Source organism: Triturus cristatus, chromosome 1_1, assembly GCF_964204655.1.
Source record: "Triturus cristatus chromosome 1_1, aTriCri1.1, whole genome shotgun sequence".
Classification (NCBI taxonomy): Eukaryota; Metazoa; Chordata; class Amphibia; order Caudata; family Salamandridae; genus Triturus; species Triturus cristatus.
Genome location: NC_140579.1, coordinates 60,399,361 through 60,422,085, shown reverse-complemented (window position 1 = coordinate 60,422,085; position 22,725 = coordinate 60,399,361). Strand labels below are relative to the sequence as shown.

Here is a 22,725-nt window from a genome sequence, read left to right as displayed (position 1 = left end):
CATGTGAGCTGTCTTTTCTCCCTCCGGTCTGTTAACTCCACTTCAGATAAGCCACCGCTAGAGACAGTGCTGCCCTTCCTGGAAATGGTTCTGGGCCCCGCTACTAGGTTCCCCACCTCAGGTTGGTACATCCCAGCCCCCTCGCTGTCAGGCTCTCCATCCCTGTCTTCCTCCTCAGCCTTGCTTTCTCGTCGTGCCTCCCCCCAAGCCCTTAAGCTGGTTTGTAATTCAGCCTTCTTGGCTCCTGGGGGACAATACACCCCCTCTCTCTGACAGAACTCTCTGAGTTGGGCCACAGTATAACTTTCCACATTTTCTAAGACAAATTCCATTTTGCCCACTCAGAACAGAAGACAGGTTTTTGCAGAAGCTATGCAGGGGGGTACCTTATATAATATCTCCTCCCACCACGAGAGTAAATTTGGAAAAAACAAAAACTCACAATTAGGAAGGCCGCTTTGAGAAAACTCCAGGTGTAGGCCTATGGACTACCCACAGTTATTGTCGAGTATACGTAGGCACAGCTCAATCCCGCCGCTGAACACCAATCATGTTAGAAAAACCAACTCCCACACCGGAAGGGTGGTGGTGGTGTTCTCCCAGACACGCTGTGGTAGCTTGGCTCGAGCGGTAAGGAAGGCACCGTGTTAAGCATACACTATACCCACACAATAACCATGCGTGCATCCGTTCCAAAAACGACACTACACCGTAAAAATTATGAAAATATCTCTGTGTTTATCTTCTTTTCTCTTAGTTACTGATTAAATAAATAATAATACAATCACAGTAAACAAGGCTTCTCCTTAGAAAGTGCAGGTCGAATAAATAATAACACTTTACAGGTGCAATAAATAGGATCAGGTCAAATAAATACTGTGAGGGAATAAATACTGTGCAGGAATAAGTTAGCTCAGGACAATAAATACATTACAGGAATAACTTAGATAAATACAATAAATACAGTACCCTCAATAAATAATATCAGCCAACAATAACATTTGTAAAATCAGATCACATTTAAAATACTATGGGCTGATTTGGCCCAGTCACAGCTTGTGGTTAGGTGGATGGCCTGAGGGCGTCTCACCTAGCTTGGGTAAGGCTGAGGCTACAACTGAGGTAGATCTTGGGTAATCTAGGAATCTGGCTCTCCCAAACTACACAACCCCTCACACAGGTCACTGTATCAGTCTCAGTCCACCCCTGGCACTCCCAGGCTGGTCCTAACACCTCTTTTATCCCCTAGGATGGTCTCTTAGGGCTCCACAGGGCCTTAGGCGCCCTCTATTCCACTTACTGCCCTTTTTATGAAGCTCCGACGCCGCTGGAGTCGTGTCGACGCCGTGAGGCGGTTCCGGTTCGATGTCGGCGGCCTCGGCGCAATGTCAGTTCTTGACGACGTCGATAGGCGGTTCCGGCTCGATGTCGGCGGCCTCGGCTCGATGTCGACCTCCGGTTCGATGACGTCGGGCAGTCTTGGCTCGATGTCGACTTCCGACGGCTCCGGTTCGATGTCGGCGGCCTCGGCTCGATGTCGACCTCCGGTTCGATGACGTCGGGCAGTCTTGGCTCGATGTCGACTTCCGACGGCTCCGGAGTGCGATCTCCACTCCCGACCTCCGGTGCTCCTTTCCTCAGGTTCCGGCGACTCCGGAGTGCGACCTCCACTCCCGACCTCCGGCACGATTCTCTTCAGGTTCCGGCGACTCCGGAGTGCGATCTCCACTCCCGACCTCCGGCACACTTCACCTCGGTCTCCGGCGACTCCGGAGGGCGGACTTCACTCCCCCGTCGACGCCGCTCACTTGACCTTAGGTGTCTTCCTCCTCGACCTCTGGTACTCTCCACGACCTCCGTCGGCGCCCTCTCTCAACCTCTGGTGGCTCCGGGTACGACGTCTGCTTTCCAGTCAGCGCCGCTTCTTCACCTCCGGCCCCAGGTCTCTAGGCTTCTCGACGTTGGACTCCAGGGAAACCAATAAACAGGTCAGGTTCTTGCTTTTCTTGACTTCCAAGGCCTGTTCCTGCTGTCCAGGTCCTTAAGATGGTTCCTCTTGCTTTTTCCCACACAGGGATCCAGGCTGGGCTCAGTCAGTAGGGACTAGTATCAAGGGTGGGTTTATGGACCCCACTCCAGGCACAAGTTTCCACCCCTGCTGCCTCACTCCTTCCTCCTTCAGGTTTCTGCTGCTCTCTCCTCACCAGTCAGGTGCCAACTGCCAGCTCCAACTGTCAACTCTGGCTTAGCTTCCCAACATTCTAAACCGCCTCCAACTGTCACAGGGTTCCAGAATGTTGCAGAAGGTTCTAGTAGGTTCCAGTGGGTTCTGATGATGTCACAGGTGGCCACCATTTTGTGCTCCAGGCCCTCAGACAGAAGTTCCAGGGGTAGATAAAATGGCTCCCTGAATCTGCATCAATACGAAAAAGTCTGGTGGTTCCCAAAAAGGAAAAATACTAACAGGGTTTGAGGCAAAAGTGGGACAAAATAAATAATGATGAGGAGGGACCACCCAAAGGGCTGACAGGTCTAACAGTAACACAATGAGAATAGATCCTTTGAAGAGTTCAAGCTTAACCAACCTACAGCTAATACATAGAATTTACCTACTCAGCTGAGGAGGATAGTCCCTACCACCACAGACGTCTCTGGATAGGAGGTTAGTAGGGTTCTCTGAGAATGCACAAGAGAACTACTCAGGTGATCCATTAAATAAGAACCCAATCTACCAACGTTGGCAGAGTCATGTCGTGTAGTTTCCACTTTCCACTAGGAACTGCACATTTGTTTGGCAACATAACCTTTGGGATGGTGCCATACTGATGCTGGGCACCCACTCAGGATATGTTGGCTTAGAGACCAGCTAGCTCAAAGTGCCACCATAAGTATCCCTAAACTTAGACAGGTAGCAAATGGCTTGGGCAACCACAGAACAGAACCCGAACTCCCCCCAGGAATCGGGGTAACAGATCTAGAACCCTTCGCTAAGTCACTTGTGCTCTCTCTGATAAATAGACAGAAGCAGATAAAAGTAATTAGAAGTATAAGAATAGTGAACAAAATGAATAGTTTACCTGAAGGGAAAATATGTAGGTCCCCATCTTGGTCATAGGGTGAACATCCCTGATAGCAAAGGAATCAGCAAACAGCTGGGCTGGGCTAGGCTGGGCTGAGGTTTCTCGTGTAGTGACCTCGTAATGACAGCAAGTGCTCCACTGCCCCATCTTGGAAATGCATGTTCATTTATAACAAAAAGAATCATTGCTCCCGAGCCAAGACCTTAGTCTGGCCACCATTGTTTATGTTTTGTTGATAGCCGCTTGGGCGAACAACAATCACATTTGCACAATGCATGTTCAGACCTTGTTTAAAATGTTCAAGGTGTCATGATAGTGTTCTTAATAATTGGGATTTGTAAAGAATGTAGTTTCATGGAAACGAATCCTGCACTGTCATGCACGCAAATGTGTGTCAAAAGTTATTGTGTGAGGGAGAAGGCAATTCAGGAAAACATGTGCATGTAAAATGTCAGTGTTTCTCCACAGGCCTAACTGAGCCACATGACAATGTAGATAAAAAAATGCTCCTTGGCACATCTGTGGGGGAAATGGGCACTAAAAACGGGTAGTTTAATCTAAATAGATTCACAAGTGGATATATATGTTTGGATGGGCGGACTAAGGAAAGATATACAGTTATGGAGAGGAGGAGAAACAAAGAAATCGAGGTTGGAAAAAAGGATAGAAAGATGATAGAAGGAAAGAAAGAAGGAAAAAAGCAGAGGCAAGGAAGAACGGAAATCTGTTCACCAAAATGCTAGGGTAGCAGAAGTGACATCACATGCCTCACGACCCTTAGATGAAATTACAGGAAGTGACATATGATCTTTGACCCTGATGACATCACAGGAAATGATGCCAAGTGCAATTTGACCATACTGAAATTACCAAAAGTAGCTTCACTGAAGTAAAAAAAAAGCTGCAATAAGTGAAAATAAGGAATACTACTAAAGATAAAAGTGCATTTAAGTTATAAAACATATTCTGAGTAGGCTGCCATCATGATATGCCAGATGTACAACCATGAAAAACCAGGAGGAAAGCCGTAATGGGCCGGCTACAGTCTTTCTATTCCTAAACAAAGGTTCAAATTCCCAGCAATAGTCCTAAATGACCAGGCACAGCCTTAATTTGCTAAATATAACTATTAGTTGCCTCAGCACAACCAGCACTGAATCATAGCTGGAAGCCAGAGATGCCCAAACCATTTTTAGAATTTGAACTTCAACGATGAAACAAACAAGTACACAGTAAACAAATACACAAATTGGCAATTTATCACTAATTCACAACCAAGAAAATATACAAAAAAAATATTGGAAGTTTAATGGAAAACTTTAGTTTTCCAATATTTAGTCTTTTTTCTGAAAGTTGAGTTCTGAGGTTATATTTACCTTTTCTTAAATGGTTTCTAGGCAGTCTCTGTTTTTATCTTTAGGTACAAAAGAGTATAGAAAGCTTTTTCGTATAAATAGTTGGCGACGAATGGACGCAAGACCTTTGGTTCTTTGCAAAATAATTTGGGAAAATCATTCAATCATCCAGGCATGAATGAATGATTATCCCGAATTCCCTGTAGTAAGCTGTACATTTTTTACACCCACCTTAGCACACTTGATAATCAAGGTTGTCTGCTTGCTCAACTTTTAGTAAGATGAATTGAGAACCCTAGCTGTGCTCTGTGGTCTCGAATAGCACACCCTGTGCACCTCTCTTTTGTTGACAATTTCTACAGTCAGTTCACTGCACTGGAGAGTGCTGACAGTGATGACAGCAATACCATTTTGAGTGGCAAAGCATACCTTTTTACCTGTGTGGTTTGCTCACAATTCCAATTTTTTTAAACAGGGCCTGAGAGTCCACTGCAACAGGGCCCTCCGGCCATTCATGTGAGACAGGGATGTCGCATGTGTGTATACTTATAAGTATCTATGGAGGGAATGAGTAGTGCTTGTGTTGTATATGTGGCCCTGGCCCCGATAGACTATAACCATACGGTATTTATAATGGAGGGTTGTTTAGAGAGAACCCAGACCGCTAACGTGAATTGAAAAACTTTCCCAGGGTATTCGAAGGGGGTCAAATTAAGGAATGTTCAGTAAAAGAGACAGAAAACCCATTTGAACTTAGGAGTTTCTCCTTGCCCCCTTGTTCTCTGAAAGGACTGCTCTCACAGGCAGCTGAGCGGTGAAGCCTTCAGGAGGCTCCTAGCTCTCCCACTGCTTTCCTGCTCACCAGCGCAAGCCTGCTATACACTGTGCTTGTTTTGGATACGCAAAAGTGACACATTTATTTATTAGCAATGTTCTGTTACAAAATTAGTTTCTTGCAAAGCGCACCTTTTGTAACACTTTTAGACCTGCACTACTTTAGATCTATGCAGACTACATCTGCTATTGAAAGATAGATGAAGATGCGTCTGCAAGAATAATGTAATACTATGTCAACACTGGGGTTCAATACGATGTCGGTTGGAAAGCCTGCGACTGAAACTGTCTCCGACTCGGGACCGACCGACTTACGGTCGGTGGTTCTGACCGCCAGATTTCGATGCAACCAAACAATGTTCGGTCAGATTCCCATTGTTTCCTATAGGAGCTCGTGTTACACCAGAGTACCGGCCGTAACACAGGCTCCTATGGGGAAATGGGGTGTGTTTGTAAAACTCTGCACCCTGTCGCAGGCCCCCACAGGTACGCTCTTAGTCACCAACCTTAGGCCGTGGGGACTAGGGGGCCCTACCAGGGGGCCCCATAGTCACTTTCTGACAGCCTTTCCGTGCCGGAAAGGTCAGCATGGAAAGCCTGTTCGAAACCAACATCATAATCCCGACGGAGGAAACGCTGTCCATAGGGGGTTACGGTGCGGTTCCGACCGACAGGAATACTCTGCGAGTCGGTCGGAATTGAGTCTGAATGACCGGCCGGTTTACATTCAGACCGTGAACATCGAAATCGGGTGTGCGGACTGTAAACTGACTGAGCCGGTCGGAAGCTTCTGATTGTCGGGCGGAGGCTTTAAGCCTGACATCGTATTGTGCCCCTAAATGTATGGAACACAGGCCCCTTAGCAATTCATATGCACAGATAGGACCATCTCAGTGTGACCTAATAAACCTTTCAGTTTTTTTAAAACTCTTTTTGTAATGTTTTTTACATTGCAGTTATTGGTACATATAATGTCAGGGAGTCACAGGTGCTATTCAACCAACAATATAAACATTACACTGGTCGGTATAAAAATCATCACACACATTTGATATCAGTCAGTCAGTCAAAGTGTATTGTAAGTGATTAATTAAAATCCTTACAAAAGCTGATAAAACAGTCATAAAACATTCATGAAAAAGAAGGGCAGAATGGTTCAACAATTTAAGAATAAGGATTTAACAATAATTAAAAGACACCAATATCGTTTTAAATTGTTTGTGAAAGTTTCGGAAAAATGGATTGTAAAACTTTCGCATAGCGAGAAAATCTTCAATGTGCTTTTAGTGTTTAGGCAGTGCTCCAATGCCTCCTTACAGCTTGTCAATTGATTTGTGAGCATGATCTGCTATATGCACATGCATCACTTGGACTGCACCAAGAGGCAGCAGCATAAAAGGTGGACAAGGGACTCTTGTTTATAGTGACGAAGCCTGCACCCTGGGTGTATAAGTACCTGCTCAAATAAGTAATAATGAGCATCCAACTCTCAACAAATTACAAAAGCGTCCAGCAAATGCAGCCCAAAAACAAAGCTTAAAATCAGGTTTATTAAGAGAACTTAATAAACCATCTTTCCTGTCATGCTCACCTACAGCCCAATACAAAACTGCCAATGGAGCCTTCTAGCTGTTTAAAAAAAGAATTTGGAACGTGTAGTGGAATTGCATAAAAAGAGATACAAATTTCAGTAAAACAATAATTTTAAAAATATTATATCACCTTACAATGCTAATGGGTAACTTATTTCAACCTTTTAAAATCTTTTTCATAACTTAGCTTAACTACGTGTTCCACCTTTGGTGTAATCTGAACACTTAAATACATAGCTGAAGGACAAACCTAATTAATTGATGTTTCTGGCTGAAAGTGAAGAAGAAGTTGTGTTTTAGTAACATTCACCTTATTCCCAGAAAAGATACCAAATTTATTAGCTTTGTCTTTTATAGAATCTAAAGCAGCTTAAGGATTAGAGGAATAGACTGCCACGTCATCGACATAAGCAGTGAGTTTAAGTTCACATCCCCCTGATATAATAGGCTGAATATGATCATTTATATACAAAAAACACAGATACGGCTCAATATAGAAAGCGAATAGTAAAGGAGAAAGTGTGCACCCCTGCCGCGTGCCATGAAAAATCAGAAAAGGATTGGATAATAACCCTGCATAGGGGGAAACAGCCTTTACAACGAGGCATCTACTTCATTGTGCCTTTACCGCTCATATTTTAGCACGCACATTTTTACCACATGCATGCCTTTACAACGCATGCCTTTACTGCGCATTTAAGATAACTTGGAAGGTGTGGGCCCCCCTCCCCCCAAAAAAACATTTTTTTATATCAAAATAATGTCTGGTAATGGCATGCATTGCAAAAGCAGATGCGTGGTAAAAACATGTGTGATAAAAAATTTATAGTAAAGGCATGCAAGGTAATTTCCAGCGCTGTACCGTCGTACAACCCTGCATAGGCCAATTCAGCTCTAGGGTTCTTATATAAAGCCTGTACCAATATACAAAATCGAGCATTCAGGCCACACGGTCGAATGCCTTTTCAGCATCTAATAGTATCATTCCCATGTTGAAGCCAGATTTGGCTGCAACATCGAAGGCGGCAATTGCGGTGTTGACATGGCCTGTAGTATGCCTCCCCAAAATAAATCCATGCTGCTGGCCTGAAAGTAACCCAGGCATAAGAGAAGCAAGCTGAGCTGCTAAGATTTTTGCAAAGATTTTAGCATCAGCATTGATGAGAGAATATAGGCTGGTACAAACCACGCTCCTCTGGTGGCTTACCTTTCTTAAAAAAAAGGACAATATTCGTCATAATCCATGAGCACGGCACATCCCCGCTGGCCCCTATAAATTGAATAACTTTGCTCAAGAGAGGCACAATCATATTCTAAAAAGTTTTATAGAAACCTCACCCCTTGCTACAAGAAGTTACAAAGCCTCCATGACTTCCTATATATTGAATATGACATTGTTTAATATACTATTTTAGTAGTATGCATACGATTATATATTTTTAGCATGTATTACAGTATTAAGATCCCTATGAGCCAATTCTTTGTATTCTGATTATATTTATATTCTTCACTATATATTCTTTATTTTTACTCAAATGTATATTAGCATTATTCTATATTTCTTTTCCTTGTATTTATGGAATTTTTTATGATTACTTGTACGAAGTATTGTTACTGTCTATCTATTGCTTTTCTCAATAAAACTGTTTTTTGAAACTTAAAAGTTTTATAGAACCCAAGAGGTATTGCATTATCTCCTGCCGCTTTACCAGAAGGTAAAGCAGATAAAACATCCGTGATTTCTCTACTTGTAATCTCTTCTTGAAGAGCAGAGACATGCATCTCATCCAGCACTGGGAGAGTACAACCTTTTAGATAACACTCAAAGCCCGTCTCGTCAAATACATCAGACTGACCATAAAAAACTCTAGGAAAAAACAGAAAATTGTTCCACCATTGCCTGTGAGTACGTATGTAAGAGCCCATCCTCACCTTTGATAGCATAAATACGGCTCTTAGAGTTCCTAGCCGCAATTTGATGTGCTAGCAAGCGCCCAACCTGTTCACCATACTCGTATTGAAGAGACTGATGCCTGTTATAACTAGCTGCAATCTTCTCCTTCAATACTCTTCCCAAGCTTGAATGCTTTTCAATCACAGAAATATATAATTTCTGTTGCTCATGATCCCTCTCCTGATTTCACTAGCATGTAAGAGTTCTAATTGCATAACTGACCAACAGAGTTCTTGCATGTTGATTTCTTTATTTCTGTTTTTTGGGAGAATTAACTGCTATGTAATACCCCCAATAAAGGCCTTCATTACATCCCATACAACCAATGGAGAAGCAGTACCCATATTAAATTGAACAAACTCAGACAGGCTGTTTGTAACAGACAGAACATATTCTGTATCCATAAGTAAATGACAAGGAAAGGAGAATGGGCGCCTCTGACTACTTGCAACCAGTAAGTGGCACCGTAACAATATAGGATTATGATCTGAAGTGACTCTAGGCAACACGTCCATGCTAGCAGCTTGCAGTAAATTATCACTAACAAAGGCCAGATAAATCCGAGAATAGTGTTTGCGCGGCACAGAGTAACGCGTGTATCCTGTCATCATTGGAGGTAGTGCCCTCCATGCATCCCTTAAACAATGTAAGCACACCAGTTCAAGAATGGAGGCCCTACCTTTCACCATTCCAGGAGAGGCCCGTTGGTTGGTAGAGTCTATAGTATGGTCCAATGTACAATTAAAGTCTCCCATAACTAAGAGCTCACACGTCCATTTCAGTAGTTCTAAAGATAGCCCTTCTATCATATCTGGTTCATCAACATTAGGCCCATATATTTATTTATTTATTTATTACATTTGTAAGGCGCAACAGCTACCCAAAAAGGGTTTCCCAGCACCGGGACGGACTGGGTTCAAGATATAGCGGCAGTGGGTAAAGTTATTGGTTAAATAGCCATATAGTGTACAAAACACATATTTAGCACAATGTGAGCTGCACAACCACCCAATGCCCCCTGGTATCCACAGCAGATTTTAGAACCTTATAATCTAGTGATTTAGCAGCCAAAATAGCTACCCCCCTAATGGAGACGGACTGAGATGTACAAGCAATTATATTGTATCCAAGCTGCCTAAGTAATAGTGTGTCTTTATATGCTAATTGCGTCTCAGTGAGAGATACTATATGGGGCGTATACATTTTAATTTCCTCACGTACTAATTGGTGTTTACTGGATGAATTGAAACCAGAAATATTCTAACACAAACATTTAATTGTACCCATTGATAGGATCCCACATTTTCATTCATTGGAGAAGCCATCCCGAATCCAAAAAAAACCCTTGCCTTACAGTGTAAAAAGAAAGGAAGAAAAGACAATACAACAAAGTAATAATGATCACTTTGACTTATTTTACTCCCCCAAAAGGCCCCCCCACTTCCCCCTGCACCACCTCCTCCCCAAACTCTGGCTGGGAGAATCAACCCTGACCCAAAAGTGTTGATGCCTGACAGCTCTGAAAGCTTCCCCCCGCATCCTTCGCGCCATGCATCACCCAACATCGACCGCACCCCTCCTATATTCTAGAATAGCAAAGAGGGGGTCAGAGAGAGGAGGAGGTCAATATCTAAGAAAAAAGAAACCAAAAAGCAGAAGCGTTGACATAGCCCACCTCCCCCGTCCACCAGAAAGAAGAGAAAAGGTAAACAAACCCACCACCCTAAGACAGAGAAAAGGCAACCATAAAGATTCTATAGAATTTCCCCTTCTCATACTAGAAAAAATCTGTGCCGCTTTAAGCTCTGCAGAACAGAACCACCTTTGACTGTTCTTAATAACCTTGAGTCCATCAGGTTCCTGCAGGAAGACCTGAGCCCCAGCAGCCTTTAATAGAGCTATAACTTTACACACCTTCCAGTGTCTGTCCGTTGTAGGTTTACAGAAATGAGACTGAGCTGATATTGACATGGAATCTATCATCACAAAGGCTGCTGGGCGAGCTTTGTTAAAAATGGCCTGCCTTATCAAACAATTGCTAATATAGATCAAAATAGGACATGGATTTGCTGCCCTACTGCTGGCATCAGAGTTATTCAGCTTGGCAGGGCAACTAACGGAAAGCCTGTGTGCTCTCTGGATTTGTGAATCCATGTCCCAGTCAGACAGTTCTGGAAATGCTTTTCCGAACAGATGCACGATGAACTGACGCAGGTCAACCCCTTCTTTCCCTTCCAGTATGCCAAATATGCATAAGTTATACCGCCTCTGTCAATTTTTCTAAATCCTCAATTTTGAGTTGCATTAAATCCAGATGGCGATTATGGCCCTCTATAGTCTTTTTAGCTGTTGATCCTGTGTCTCCTATGTCCGCGACCAGTTGCTGAAGTTCTACCACTTCTGTTGAAAGAGCTGACACTTTACTGGTAACCTCAGCCAGCGAGCGCTGAATAGTTGCATTGTCCATTGGGACGTGTGCATAATGCTGCTGTGCTTCTGCCCTCTGTACCGGCATCATCTGCAAAATAGTGAGCAGCGTTGGCTCCTGCTCATTGTCCAATACGAACAGATCAGATATAGCTGCTGCTGGAGAGCAGGCAAGAGGGGCATCGCCTGACGAGTAAAGGCTAGACTCAAAAGGGGCAGAATTTTCTGGGTGCTAGAGATTAAAGAGGATGGTTCAGCAGAGTCTTGTCTGTCTTGGCGGGATTTTGTGAATCCAATTAGGCAGTAGATAAGCGTGATGTTAATGCCTTTACCTCAGCCTTTGACATAACCCAGTTCCGTAATGGACTGCCTTTGGTTCCTTTGTTGTGAGAGGGTGATTTACCACCGTGCCCACCTTTTGATACATCCTGAGGGTCCTTCATCCCACCCCTCTAGTTTTTTTAAAAGACAGCTCACATTGCTTCACAGAAGTAACAGCATCCAATTTAGCCACAGCCTCTTCTATTGTGCTCAAAGTAGTATTCAGATTACCTACACCAGTAGTATCAGTGGCATGATGGGAGCTACATGGCAACTGCCCTGCCCTTCACCTGCCCCCACGCTGCTGCTGGTCCCTTATCCGCTCCAAACCCAGAGTCAATTGAACAATTAGCCCCTTCATTACTCACAGCTTCTGCAGCTTTCACCAGAAGAGGACGACTACAGTGCAATAACGGTCCTATTCCCTCCTGGGCTCCTGCTACGATGTTGCCACCTGAAGGAATCCTTGACATATCCGTGATCCCCATCGAAGTAGCAGCCATGAGCATATCTACAAGCGAGGACTCCTCACCCGGGGCCTCTGTGTATGCCTAAAATATAGAGGCTGCAGCATCTGACCTGAGCAATTTTAATATTGGCAGCCCCACAGTGGATTGCTCCCAAGCTCGCACTGCCACTGGGGTGTCCCATCTGAGCCTCCATTATTCCTCTCAGTACAATCCTTGGCCAGATTGCGGGCCCCCAAACCACCATGGTGGGTGTATCTACGTGGCGGGGCCATTCTAAAAGTATTACCGGACCGGGCTCCACTAATATCACCTGCCGCAAAATGTCTACAAAAAACAAGCACCTAGAGTCCACGTAATCACCACTTGAAAAGTTGCCACATTTACCGCCCCTGGTGCAGCCTCAGAGTATTCGCCAAGAACAGGGAATTCCGTCTTGCTAAAGCGGCCGCTGTGAGGTGCTACAGCCGACATCAGGTGAGAGCACAAGAGAGGTACGGAGGAGGAGCCTCCAACGGCGAGATCAACCTGCCATCTTCCCCAGCCTTGACACCTATAGTTCTGGTGCTCCGAGACAAACTGGCTTGAAGGGATTTGACCACTTTTGGCCATATTGCTAAAACATTAGGCCCGTTTGCTGTTTGTAACAGAATGTGCAGTATCTGACTGTCATAGCCATTTTGCCATGGTTTGAACTGTTCTAAAGTAGGAGCATTGCAAGTCGTTGGTCTGAACGCCAGATCGGTTTCTGCTGAAACTAACTGCTGTCACATGATCCTACTACAATGACTTGGATTAAGAGAAAATGTGTATATACTGGAGTGGATTTTACATGTTCAGCGCACTGTTCCAACTTACAATTTAGCTGCAATTACAATTGTGCTTGCTGTCTGAGGATACGCATACAACGAGTAACACATTTAAAGGTATATTATGATTCTGCCCACATTTTCCTTTGCAAATGGCCTAGGCACGACCATATGGCGTTACCATGCCTCCTTATATTTGGAGAACTCTGCCAGCAATTGCTCTTGTTTGCGCAGACCATCTTCCACTCTGTGAACCCCTTAAAGATAGAGAAATCTAATGTAGAATGCAACCCTCAGGTGCAACTTCCTACTATGCAGCACAAGTGACAAGAAACCACACTTTGGTGAACAGTTTTCTTTATAAAGACTTATACCATAATAAGGAGGAGGAATTCAAGCACAGGACAGAGGTAAGTCTCAAATGTACATAAGAGGAAGAGAATGTACCTGTTCAAGATGATCCGCACATCCTAGGGAGGAAAAGAGAGAAAAGAAGATAAATATTCATCCCCCACAAGGCTGAGCACTGATTTCCTTTCCACAGAGACACTGAGTCGCTATTGGAGGACAAGGTTTTTTCTGACTAATAGAAAAACAATACTGCCAAGAACCTGCCAAGAATGTGGATTGGCACTGAATGAACAATTACAGTATATAACACATATTGAACTGTTATGCTATGTTATTAATCACTTACAAAGGATCATCTTGGCACAACATTTACAAAAGAAAGTTTATAGAGATGCAAAGTGCACGGTCATAATCTGCTTCCTGGAGCCTAAATGAAGACAGATGCTTTCATGTTCAAATATTTTATTGAATTTGGAGAAAAGGAAATACATTCAAGATAACAGCGATACATAAATACCCAAAATTGATGCATACAATTGAAAAGTTAGAAAATTAAAAAGAGTTACATGACAGAAAGTATTTGAACTAGGATGATAATGGAAGAAAATCATTATATATAAATGACCATGTACATATAGTGACAAAGAGCAGGGGTTTCAAAGTCAATGAATAGTAAATATCATCCCAAGGAAGAGGGGTCAGAAGAAAGACCACCATGGAGCGCAATAATGTCATGCGTGGTAAAATGTGTATCAATTGGTAAGTAAGGTGTATCACCAAGGGGGGATGAAGTGAGAAGGGGGAAGGAAAGAGTAGGAGAAGCCAGATGCTTTGAATGGTTACAGCAACCCTTCAGAGGCAGAGTTATTTTCATAGGAACTTTTGTGATAACTTCATTTTAAACCTATGTCGAAGGGTAGAAAAATACTTACTACAGCTGTTAGACAACCGACTGCGGCAGATTGGGAACAAAAGCAGACCCATCCCCACCCCAACCCCCTCCCCCCTCCAAGTAACCCAATCACCATAAACAAGTGGGACACCAAATTATGGAACCTAGAAGCCATGGCAAATATAAGGTAGGACATTGCAGATCTGCAGGACTACTTTAGTAAGGTCTGACAACCACTACTGGAGGATCTTCTGGGGATTGGGCAGGCCTGACAAAGCCACACAGGCTCAAACTCTGGTACTCAACTATTAACCACAAACAAAACTTGTAAACAATGATCAGACTGCCCTTCACTAGGAATTCGAGAAATTTTGATATAATAGTTTGGAAAGCTTTGTAGGAATGTACCTGAACATTTATCAAGAAAATTGTTTGAAGCTAAAAAAAAGAAAAATAGATAAAAATTGTAAGAAGTAGTGTAATCATGAACATCGATTACAATCAAGGTGAACATAATTGTTTCACAAACAAGCTGGAGGACAGGTTTTTCAAAATACGTTACACGAAGAGTATGCTGTTGCCCAAAGAAAATGTGGATAACGTGTTCTAGAGGCAGGAGGAGGGGAATCCCCTTTTTCAGAACTACAGTCCTCACACACCCAGCAAGCTAGGTGTCATGCTTCATTATATGGACTTGCTCCTCATCAGGTCGGCGCTGCAATACCCGACTAGGCACCCATAAAGGGGCTCTTTGGCGGAGATCTTTTGTTCCTTGCTGTATGGTGCTGTGGGTGTGAGGGCCCTAGAAGACAGTGTAGATGTGGAGTGGGTGAGTGACGTAAAAAAGGTTGGATATGTATCCCAATGTGGGGGGAAATAGGAGACCCTACCGAACACTCCTCCCCTCTAGCTCAGAAGTCGTGAGGGCCAGTTGGCATCCCGCGAAGCAAAATCGGTCTGCGGTAACTCCGGCGGGACTACCTGTCACCCTGAGGCAGGGGTAGCCCGTCTAGGTCTCCCACCGTCCGTTAGTGCGCCAAAGAAAATCTTCCCTAACCCGGGCCACACGAGTATCCGTGCCCAGAGTCTGGGTGGTCTGAGTGGTGTCAAGGTAACCTATTCACCCACCACATAGGACCCACTCGGTCCGTCAGCCAATGCCGTCAGTACACAACCGCTAGAGCAGCCAAATCACTCACCTATCCTATGCGGACGTGTGCCGGAAACCTACCCAGCGCCGAGCAGAAAAGCCGGATACTACAAGGGCTGCCACCCGAGTTACCACAGACCGATTTTGCTTCACGGGATGCCAACCGGAACCTCACGACTTCTGAACTAGAGGGGAGGAGTGTTTGGTAGGGTGTCCTACTTCCCCCCACATTGGGACACATATTCGGGCCGGGTTCCACAACATTATTGAATAGTTAATGAGGGCCCCTCTTTGTTTATCTTACCTCCAACACTGCAGGACAACACCACTTTGGTGTCTGGAGCTGACAAGACCGAATGGAGTGAATTTTACCCTCCAGATAGGTGAGTTGTACTGTGGATTACCGACTCCCTATCCAGGGATTGTTCTTACGTGCATTACCAGTCTCTCTTTTTTTGGCCGCTGTTTTAACCCAGTCACCCTTTTGAATCACTTTATGCTTTTTAAATTAGGGGTGCCTTTCACGACCCCTGCGCACTCACTAGATGAACAACTGTTAAAAGACTGTTGGGATGATATGATCTGTCTGCTAGATATATATTTCTGGTAACTATACACTGCTTCCATGTCACCCCGCTTTTAGGTTACAACTAGGATTGGCGGGACATCGTGCTTGCCTCCGTGAAGAGTGGTAGGTAGGAACCCCTTCACCCACCACCACGTGTAGATAGTTTTGCACTTAGGTCCGGATGAAATGCAATGGATCAGTATTGGCCGTAATGCATGAAACATGTCGACCACATTGTAAGAGTTGAGCTCCGCTCCACTGGACCATTAAGCCAGAGAGCAGCCACTCCACTTCTCTTTTAATAAGGTGGATAACCACCCTAATAAAAAGTTTATTCGGATTATCCAACCTTTTTTAAGTCACTCACCCACTCCACATCTATACTGTCTTCTAGGGCCCTCACACCCACAGCACCATATGGCAAGGAACAAAAGATCTCCGCCAAAGAGCCCCTTTATGGGTGCCCATCGGGTATTGCAGCGCCGACCCGACGAGGAGCAAGTCCATATGATGAAGCATGACACCTAGCTTGCTGGGTGTGTGAGGACTCTAGTTCCGAAAAGGGGGATTCCCCTCCTCCTGCCTCTAGAACATGTAGTCCACATTTTCTTTGGGGAACAGCATACTCTTCGTGTAACGTATTGTTTGGGCATGTGTGCTGGACCCCGTTAACAAGCCCTATCAGTCCACCTCCTTTGTGACAGGTTTTTCAAAATGCCTGCAACCTTCGATTCAAAGAAAGTATTTTCTTGACCAAAGGGCCCATGCTGGGCCACCGAAAATATATCCACAGTGTCTATCTCCGCTGCCCCTAGATTTAAAAGCAAGAGACAGCAAAAACTGTTATTCCATAAAACCTGTTCCATTGTCAGAATCCCCTCTAGAGCTTGTGGAAAACAAATTCTTCTGATTTTGAAATGGTTTCGATGTTGAATGTTTATTAATCAAGTGTTGAAGTTGTCTTTCTGTCCCATTAGATATAGGCTTTTGAACACGATGGGGGGAAAAATTATCTGAAGATGGTGGTCACGCACCAGATGGACATCATTGTGACAAATTCCTCCTAGGGTCTATGCTCAAAATAAAAAGATAGATTTCCCAACATGCTTTTCCAGACCCAAGAAATGTATGGTGGGAGAATGCCAAGCATGTGCCCCTAGAATAGGTACACATTGCAACATGAGGGCAGTTCGCCAAGAAACCTAGAGACTGAAACGTGTCCAAGATTGCCAACAAGTTATTCAGGGTCTGATTTTAGAGAGGAGCATGTTTTATTGATTGATTGTGCAGATGTAGATGCCAGTTTCTTACTGAAATAGGTGAACATCATTACTTTTCAATGCTTACAAGTTCCTAAACTGATCCCTGTCTGTATTAAAAATCATCACATTTCAAGAAAGTCTCCTCATCAAGAAGGTATCCTGATCAGTCTAAAAACCCTAAGTAACAAACACTTCAGTGACCAGATACCCCTGCGAAAAGAGCATTCATTAGACAGCACGGGTGCAACTCAAGAAAGTGTTAAATCCAGCATCCAATTCTATACAGCTGTGCTCTAGGATGGACTGGATGTAATATGATAATTCTAAACTTCCCCTGTGGTTATTCATTTCCTTCTCAACCCTTCACCTCGTACCCTCACTAAAAGTGAGGTGAAACTAGTATATTGAATCTTGCTTGCTGCAGTTGCACACTCCCTCTTACATGGTCTTCGAATGTCCATCAGTTGCTGGTGGATGTTTAGTTACCAACTCTACATATGCCACCTTCTGTGGCTTGTTTGGTGAGTGTCATGGCTAAGAGGAGCTTGTCTGCAGTGGCAGGTCTCCCATTCTTCACTGTTCTTTTGTACCAGATCTCATGAGAGCTGGGGCTGCAGCACCCAGGAAAATGAGTGTTCTTTATGGCTCAGCCTGCTGGTTCCTCCATGTAACTGCTCAGACCTGCCAAGTATCTCTAGCGCTGTGAGCTAGGTGGCCTTTTGGGTCCAGAGCCGGGTTAAAGAGCTTATGGGATGGGCACAAGTGTTAATTTCCTTCTGATCTGTGAACATCTTCTACCAATTTTCCCATTTCCCCTTGCATGGTCACCAACACTTGTTCTATGTGGCTGAGACCCAAAATGATACCCAAAACCCACTGTTCCCTCAAACCCGGCAAGGTTTTATGTTTCTCTACTACATACAGTTTTGCTTTGGCCCATTTGGTTTGGTTGACTAACGCCGTATGGAAGTACTCAACCATGGTCTGTTTCTACCCACAAAATCCTTCGGGTTTAACATCTTTTTTTCCATGAGTTCACTCTACCCTATCTCAGGCTTTTCTATTTATCAATGTGTAGAGCAAAATCGAGTATGCCCAAATTGGCACAGATCCCTACTTACTTCAATGGAACATGTCAAGTGTTGATATGGTTTATCCAGTGTTTATTGTTGGATGCATCGGCTTCACACCGGTGCCTGAACTTCCTCATCATTGCTTTTATCTTCACATTTGGTCTTTGTGCATGTAACATGGTCACATTTTCCTTGGTCTCACTCACTTTTTCTCTTCACACCCTGGAAAAGTGTCTCGATTTCTTGCATTTATAACAACATGCTTTCAAGGCAGGACATGCACTGGAAGTTGTAATCGGTTTGGTGTTTCCGCAACTATAACTAAGTCCCTTGTCATGGCCACTCTATTCTGTCCTTGCTCCACCCATTAGCCTTACTCCTTCCAGACAAACTGCACCACACCTACATCCTTGGCATTAGCCTTGCAATTATTTTTGTACACACCATCCCTAGTATTTAACTCCTTGATATAAACTGAAGTGTTCTCATTTCGCTTTGGTACATCAATTGACTTTTGTAAAGAAGCTTCTTTTATACTCAAAAATTGTTTCTGAGTTCAGAAACAGCTTTATTCGATTTTAAAAACAAAACCATAAAAGCATACATATATAATAATACATTCTTAAGAAAAGACAGTAAAATTTAAAAAGACATGGTTCGTACCATTAAAAGATAATCTAATTCATGGAGATCCTAAATCTTAAAATGGTTTTAAGAAACAATGACACAGAGGAGATGAGAAATTCATCATCTAACATTTGCAGTTTGACCAGCGCCACTCTGCATTGCCTCAGCCCTAATTTTTTTTAAACGGGTCGAAGCAAACTTTTCCTTGGTTCTGAGTAATATTTACAGAAAAGGATGCAATGGAGAGATGATTGAGCAGAGACCTGATCACAGGGGCAAGGAATGAGATCCTTTGACCAACAATTCATCTCAGGGTAGGTAACTAATCTAAAAAAGACATTTATCCTAAAACGGGTCAGAAGCATTCGAGAATAACAGCTGGGGACTAGTTTCAAGTATGGCTGTATACCTTGATTTTGGATAAGTAGTTGGTTGGCCATAACGGAGCTCTTACTTTTCTCTAAAATCCAGCGTTTCTCTGTTAGAAAATGCAGGCAGGATTTCTTGAGCTTCTTTCTTGGCAAGTCCGCCATACTTTCTGGAGAGTCAAAGAATTCCGGATGGCCCATCTCGATAAAAAAACTTTTAAGATAATTAAACCAGGAAATTTTCGAGGCCCCATCGAGGCTTAAACAGTCCCTGATTCTATCCCTGTTCAAGCCTGTCTCGATTCCAGACCAGACTTTGTGCCACAACAAAATGGGCTCCAAACTAATAAGGTCCGAGATATATAGTACACCCAGCTCTTGGTGACAGACATAAGAAGAAGTAGACCTGGGCACTGCCAGTAGGAAGCGAAGGAAGGCATTCTGGCAAGTCTGAATGCTCGAGGTATTCACTATCCCCCAGATTCCTGCACCGTACAGTGCTGTAGATACACATTTAGATCTATAAATATCTAGCAGTACTGATACTGGGCGGCCTCCTACCTTGTTTGAGAAGTGCTTGACGGCTCCTATAGCTCGTGAAAGTGCTAATTTTCGTGATTCCCCTGCTGCTATCCAAGTGCCCTTTTTGTCGAAGTTAATACCCAAATAAGAAAAGGTGTTGACAGTCGTAATTTTTGTGTTGGACAAAAAGGAGTTGCAGTGGAGGTTCTTCTTTTTTGTGCAGCACATGGAAAAAGTTTTGCTTACTTTAATCTTTAGGCCCCTATTACCCATGTATTCTGAAAAATTACTAATCGATCTTTGGAGACCGATTTGAGTCCGAGCCATAATTACAGCATCGTCTGCGTATAAAAGAATGGGGATATAGGAGTTGCCAATTTTAGGATAGTCCTGCTTATCTTCCAAAAGGTGAGATGCAGCTGAATTAATATATAATTTAAACAAAAAAGGGGCTAAAATACAGCCTTGTCTCACTCCCTTTCCTATAGGGAATTTGGAAGTGCATTCCCCCTTGTCCCCAAAACGCACCCTGGCACCTGCATCTCGATATAATTCTCTGATGAATATTAAAAGGTTTGGGTCCACTCCCATGTCCTGCATAATTAGCCATAGTTTGTTATGGTTAATACAGTCGAAAGCCGAACTTAAATCCACAAATGTGAGAAATAAGTTCTCCTTTTTGGCCTCGACGTATTTGGCTACTAATAGTGCTAGGTTCAGACCTTGCTCAGTTGTTCCCAGGCCTTCCCTGAAACCATATTGGAACTGGGAGAGAATACCTCTTTCATCTGCCCAAGTTTGCAATTTATTGAGTATAACTCTCCCCGCGATCTTCATGAATGAGTCAAGTAAGGAGATCGGTCTATAACACTTTGGTATATTACGATCTCCTTTCTTAAAAATGGGCACCACGATGGCTTCCTGCCAAGTCTGTGGAAAGCCCACTTTTGTAAAGCTGTTAAGAACGTTAGTTAAAAGAGGAGCCCATAGCTTATTATTAGCCTTGAATATATCCACTGGTATTCCATCCGGGCCCGGGGCCTTTCCCGCTGGGCTCTTGTCAATAGCTGTCAAGACTTCTTCCAAACTAAAGTCGACATTAATTGGATAGGGCAATACATCCTGAGATCTTAGATTTAGCCCCCCTTCTATAACTACCTGAGGGTCTTCTTGGTAGAGCTCCCAGAAATAGGTCACCCAAGTCTCTTCTGTGATGGCTATTTCAATGGAAGCTGATTCATTATCAGTAAAGAAAGGAGCATTTACAGCTTTCCAGAAAGCAATATTATTTTTGGAATGACAAGCTTCCCGAAGGGTGTGCCAAGCATCCTGTTTAATTTGTTTCTTCCTTTTTTTGACTGCCTGTTGGTAAGCAAATCTAGCGGATCTAACTTCATCCATTACCCTGGGAACTCGCTTAAGTTGGGTCATTAAAAGGGCATGGGTCTTGCTACACTCTCTATCAAACCATCTCTTACTTCTATTGGCCCCAGAATGCGAGGGTTTTGTAAGTAACTTTCCAATTTCCTCAGTAATACTAAGGAATGCATCGATCACTTTGGGAAATTCTAAATTCTCAGTGAGGCAGATATTAAATTCCACTTCCTTGGAACAAATTAAATTTCCAAGGAAGGTCACTGGTTCCACTTTGTCCCATTTTAAAGTATAACCATTCTTCCTGGCAAGTTCTAATCTATAATTGTATAGGTTCTGGACCGTAGAGTCAGTATTACTTTTACCCATCGGAATGGCAAAGGACATACTAAGTGGTAAGTGGTCACTCATTGCTACCTCGCATAGTTCAAACGCACAAATGTTGTGAGAGTATCGTTTAGATATTAGCAGGAAGTCAATGACTGATTTACAGCCCCTTCCTATAAAGGTAGAATTAAACGGAACTGGTGGGGAACAAAGTTCATTTGCGAAGCCTAAGTCCAGGGAAAAAAGTATGTCATTTAAATGGTTTCCCAAGAAAGTATGAGAAAAATGTGCTGAAGGAAGACCTTCCCTCTCCCCCAAATCGCATATGTTTTGGTCACTAAATGGACATAAAGTATAATTAAAATCGCCAAGCCAAATCACACAGATATCTGAGGGTTCATTTTCATCTATATTATTTAGGGTCTCGTGTAGTTCTTTTAAAGTCGAGGCCCATAAGTCTTTTGGGATGTTATTATAGAAATTTATCAAGTTTATGTGTTGTTTACCCCCAAACGTTATGTGCAAAAGTTGATAAAAAGCAGAAACTGGTAGGAAGGAGATCTTTGTTTCCATTAAACAATTTGAAAGTGCATAAGACCCCTTTGTTTCTCCCTCTTAGAGTGTGTATTGCTGGCGTATGATAGGTACGATAACCATTCATAGGAATGGGATCTACTGACCAGCATTCCTGGAGGCAGATGATCGAATACTTTTTTAGGAAAGAAGTACAATTTATATCTCCTAGCCTAGAAGACAGGCCTGCAATGTTCCAAGACAAGAATGTAAGAACGGAACCTATATCACCCTCTGGTAGAGAAGGGACAATAGTAATTTCACGGGGGACGACCCTTTCAGATGTTCCTCTGTTAGGCCGTATGGAATTGTTTAGTATCTCTTCACCCGCGGTATTTATGGTGATAATTTCAAAGTTGTCCCTAGGGGAGTCTAACAATTGTGCGGAGCATTGATCAGACAGTGGTATTAATACGTCATCATTTGCAACCTCCCCTACAAAATCAAATGCATTAAGGGTAGTCAGTCGACCATATCTAGGCAACTGTACCTATTTGTTCTTGGGAAGGACTCCAACCAGCCCTGTTCAGTTGGGGCCAGCCCGCCTCTTACGGGGTTAATATTAAAATTGCCCCTCCCTACCTGGATCCACATATTGTTATTTACTTGGTAGGGGTAAAAATAAGCAAGGGGTAATGGAGTAATGCTGGTGTGATGCAGAGAAGGTCGTGCCTGTAGGATGTATTTTACAGCCTGTATGTCGTTAAAATTGACAACAATACAGTCCCCCGATGTATCTTTATTCCTTCTGCCCACCCAGCTAACTCTCCGGACAAACAAGATCTTAGCATGGATACAG

General features: G+C 43.4%; 1 protein-coding gene across 1 annotated transcript in view; it reads right to left on the bottom strand.

The window, feature by feature from the left end:
• LOC146869399 (E3 ubiquitin-protein ligase TRIM39-like) overlaps positions 1-22,725 on the bottom strand; it is a 287,587-nt gene that overhangs the window by 232,494 nt on the left and 32,368 nt on the right. Inside the window, exon 4 of the mRNA XM_085599736.1 lies at positions 13,287-13,309. Coding sequence (XP_085455862.1) covers positions 13,287-13,309 — 23 coding nt within the window. The remainder of the gene's footprint in view (positions 1-13,286; positions 13,310-22,725) is intronic.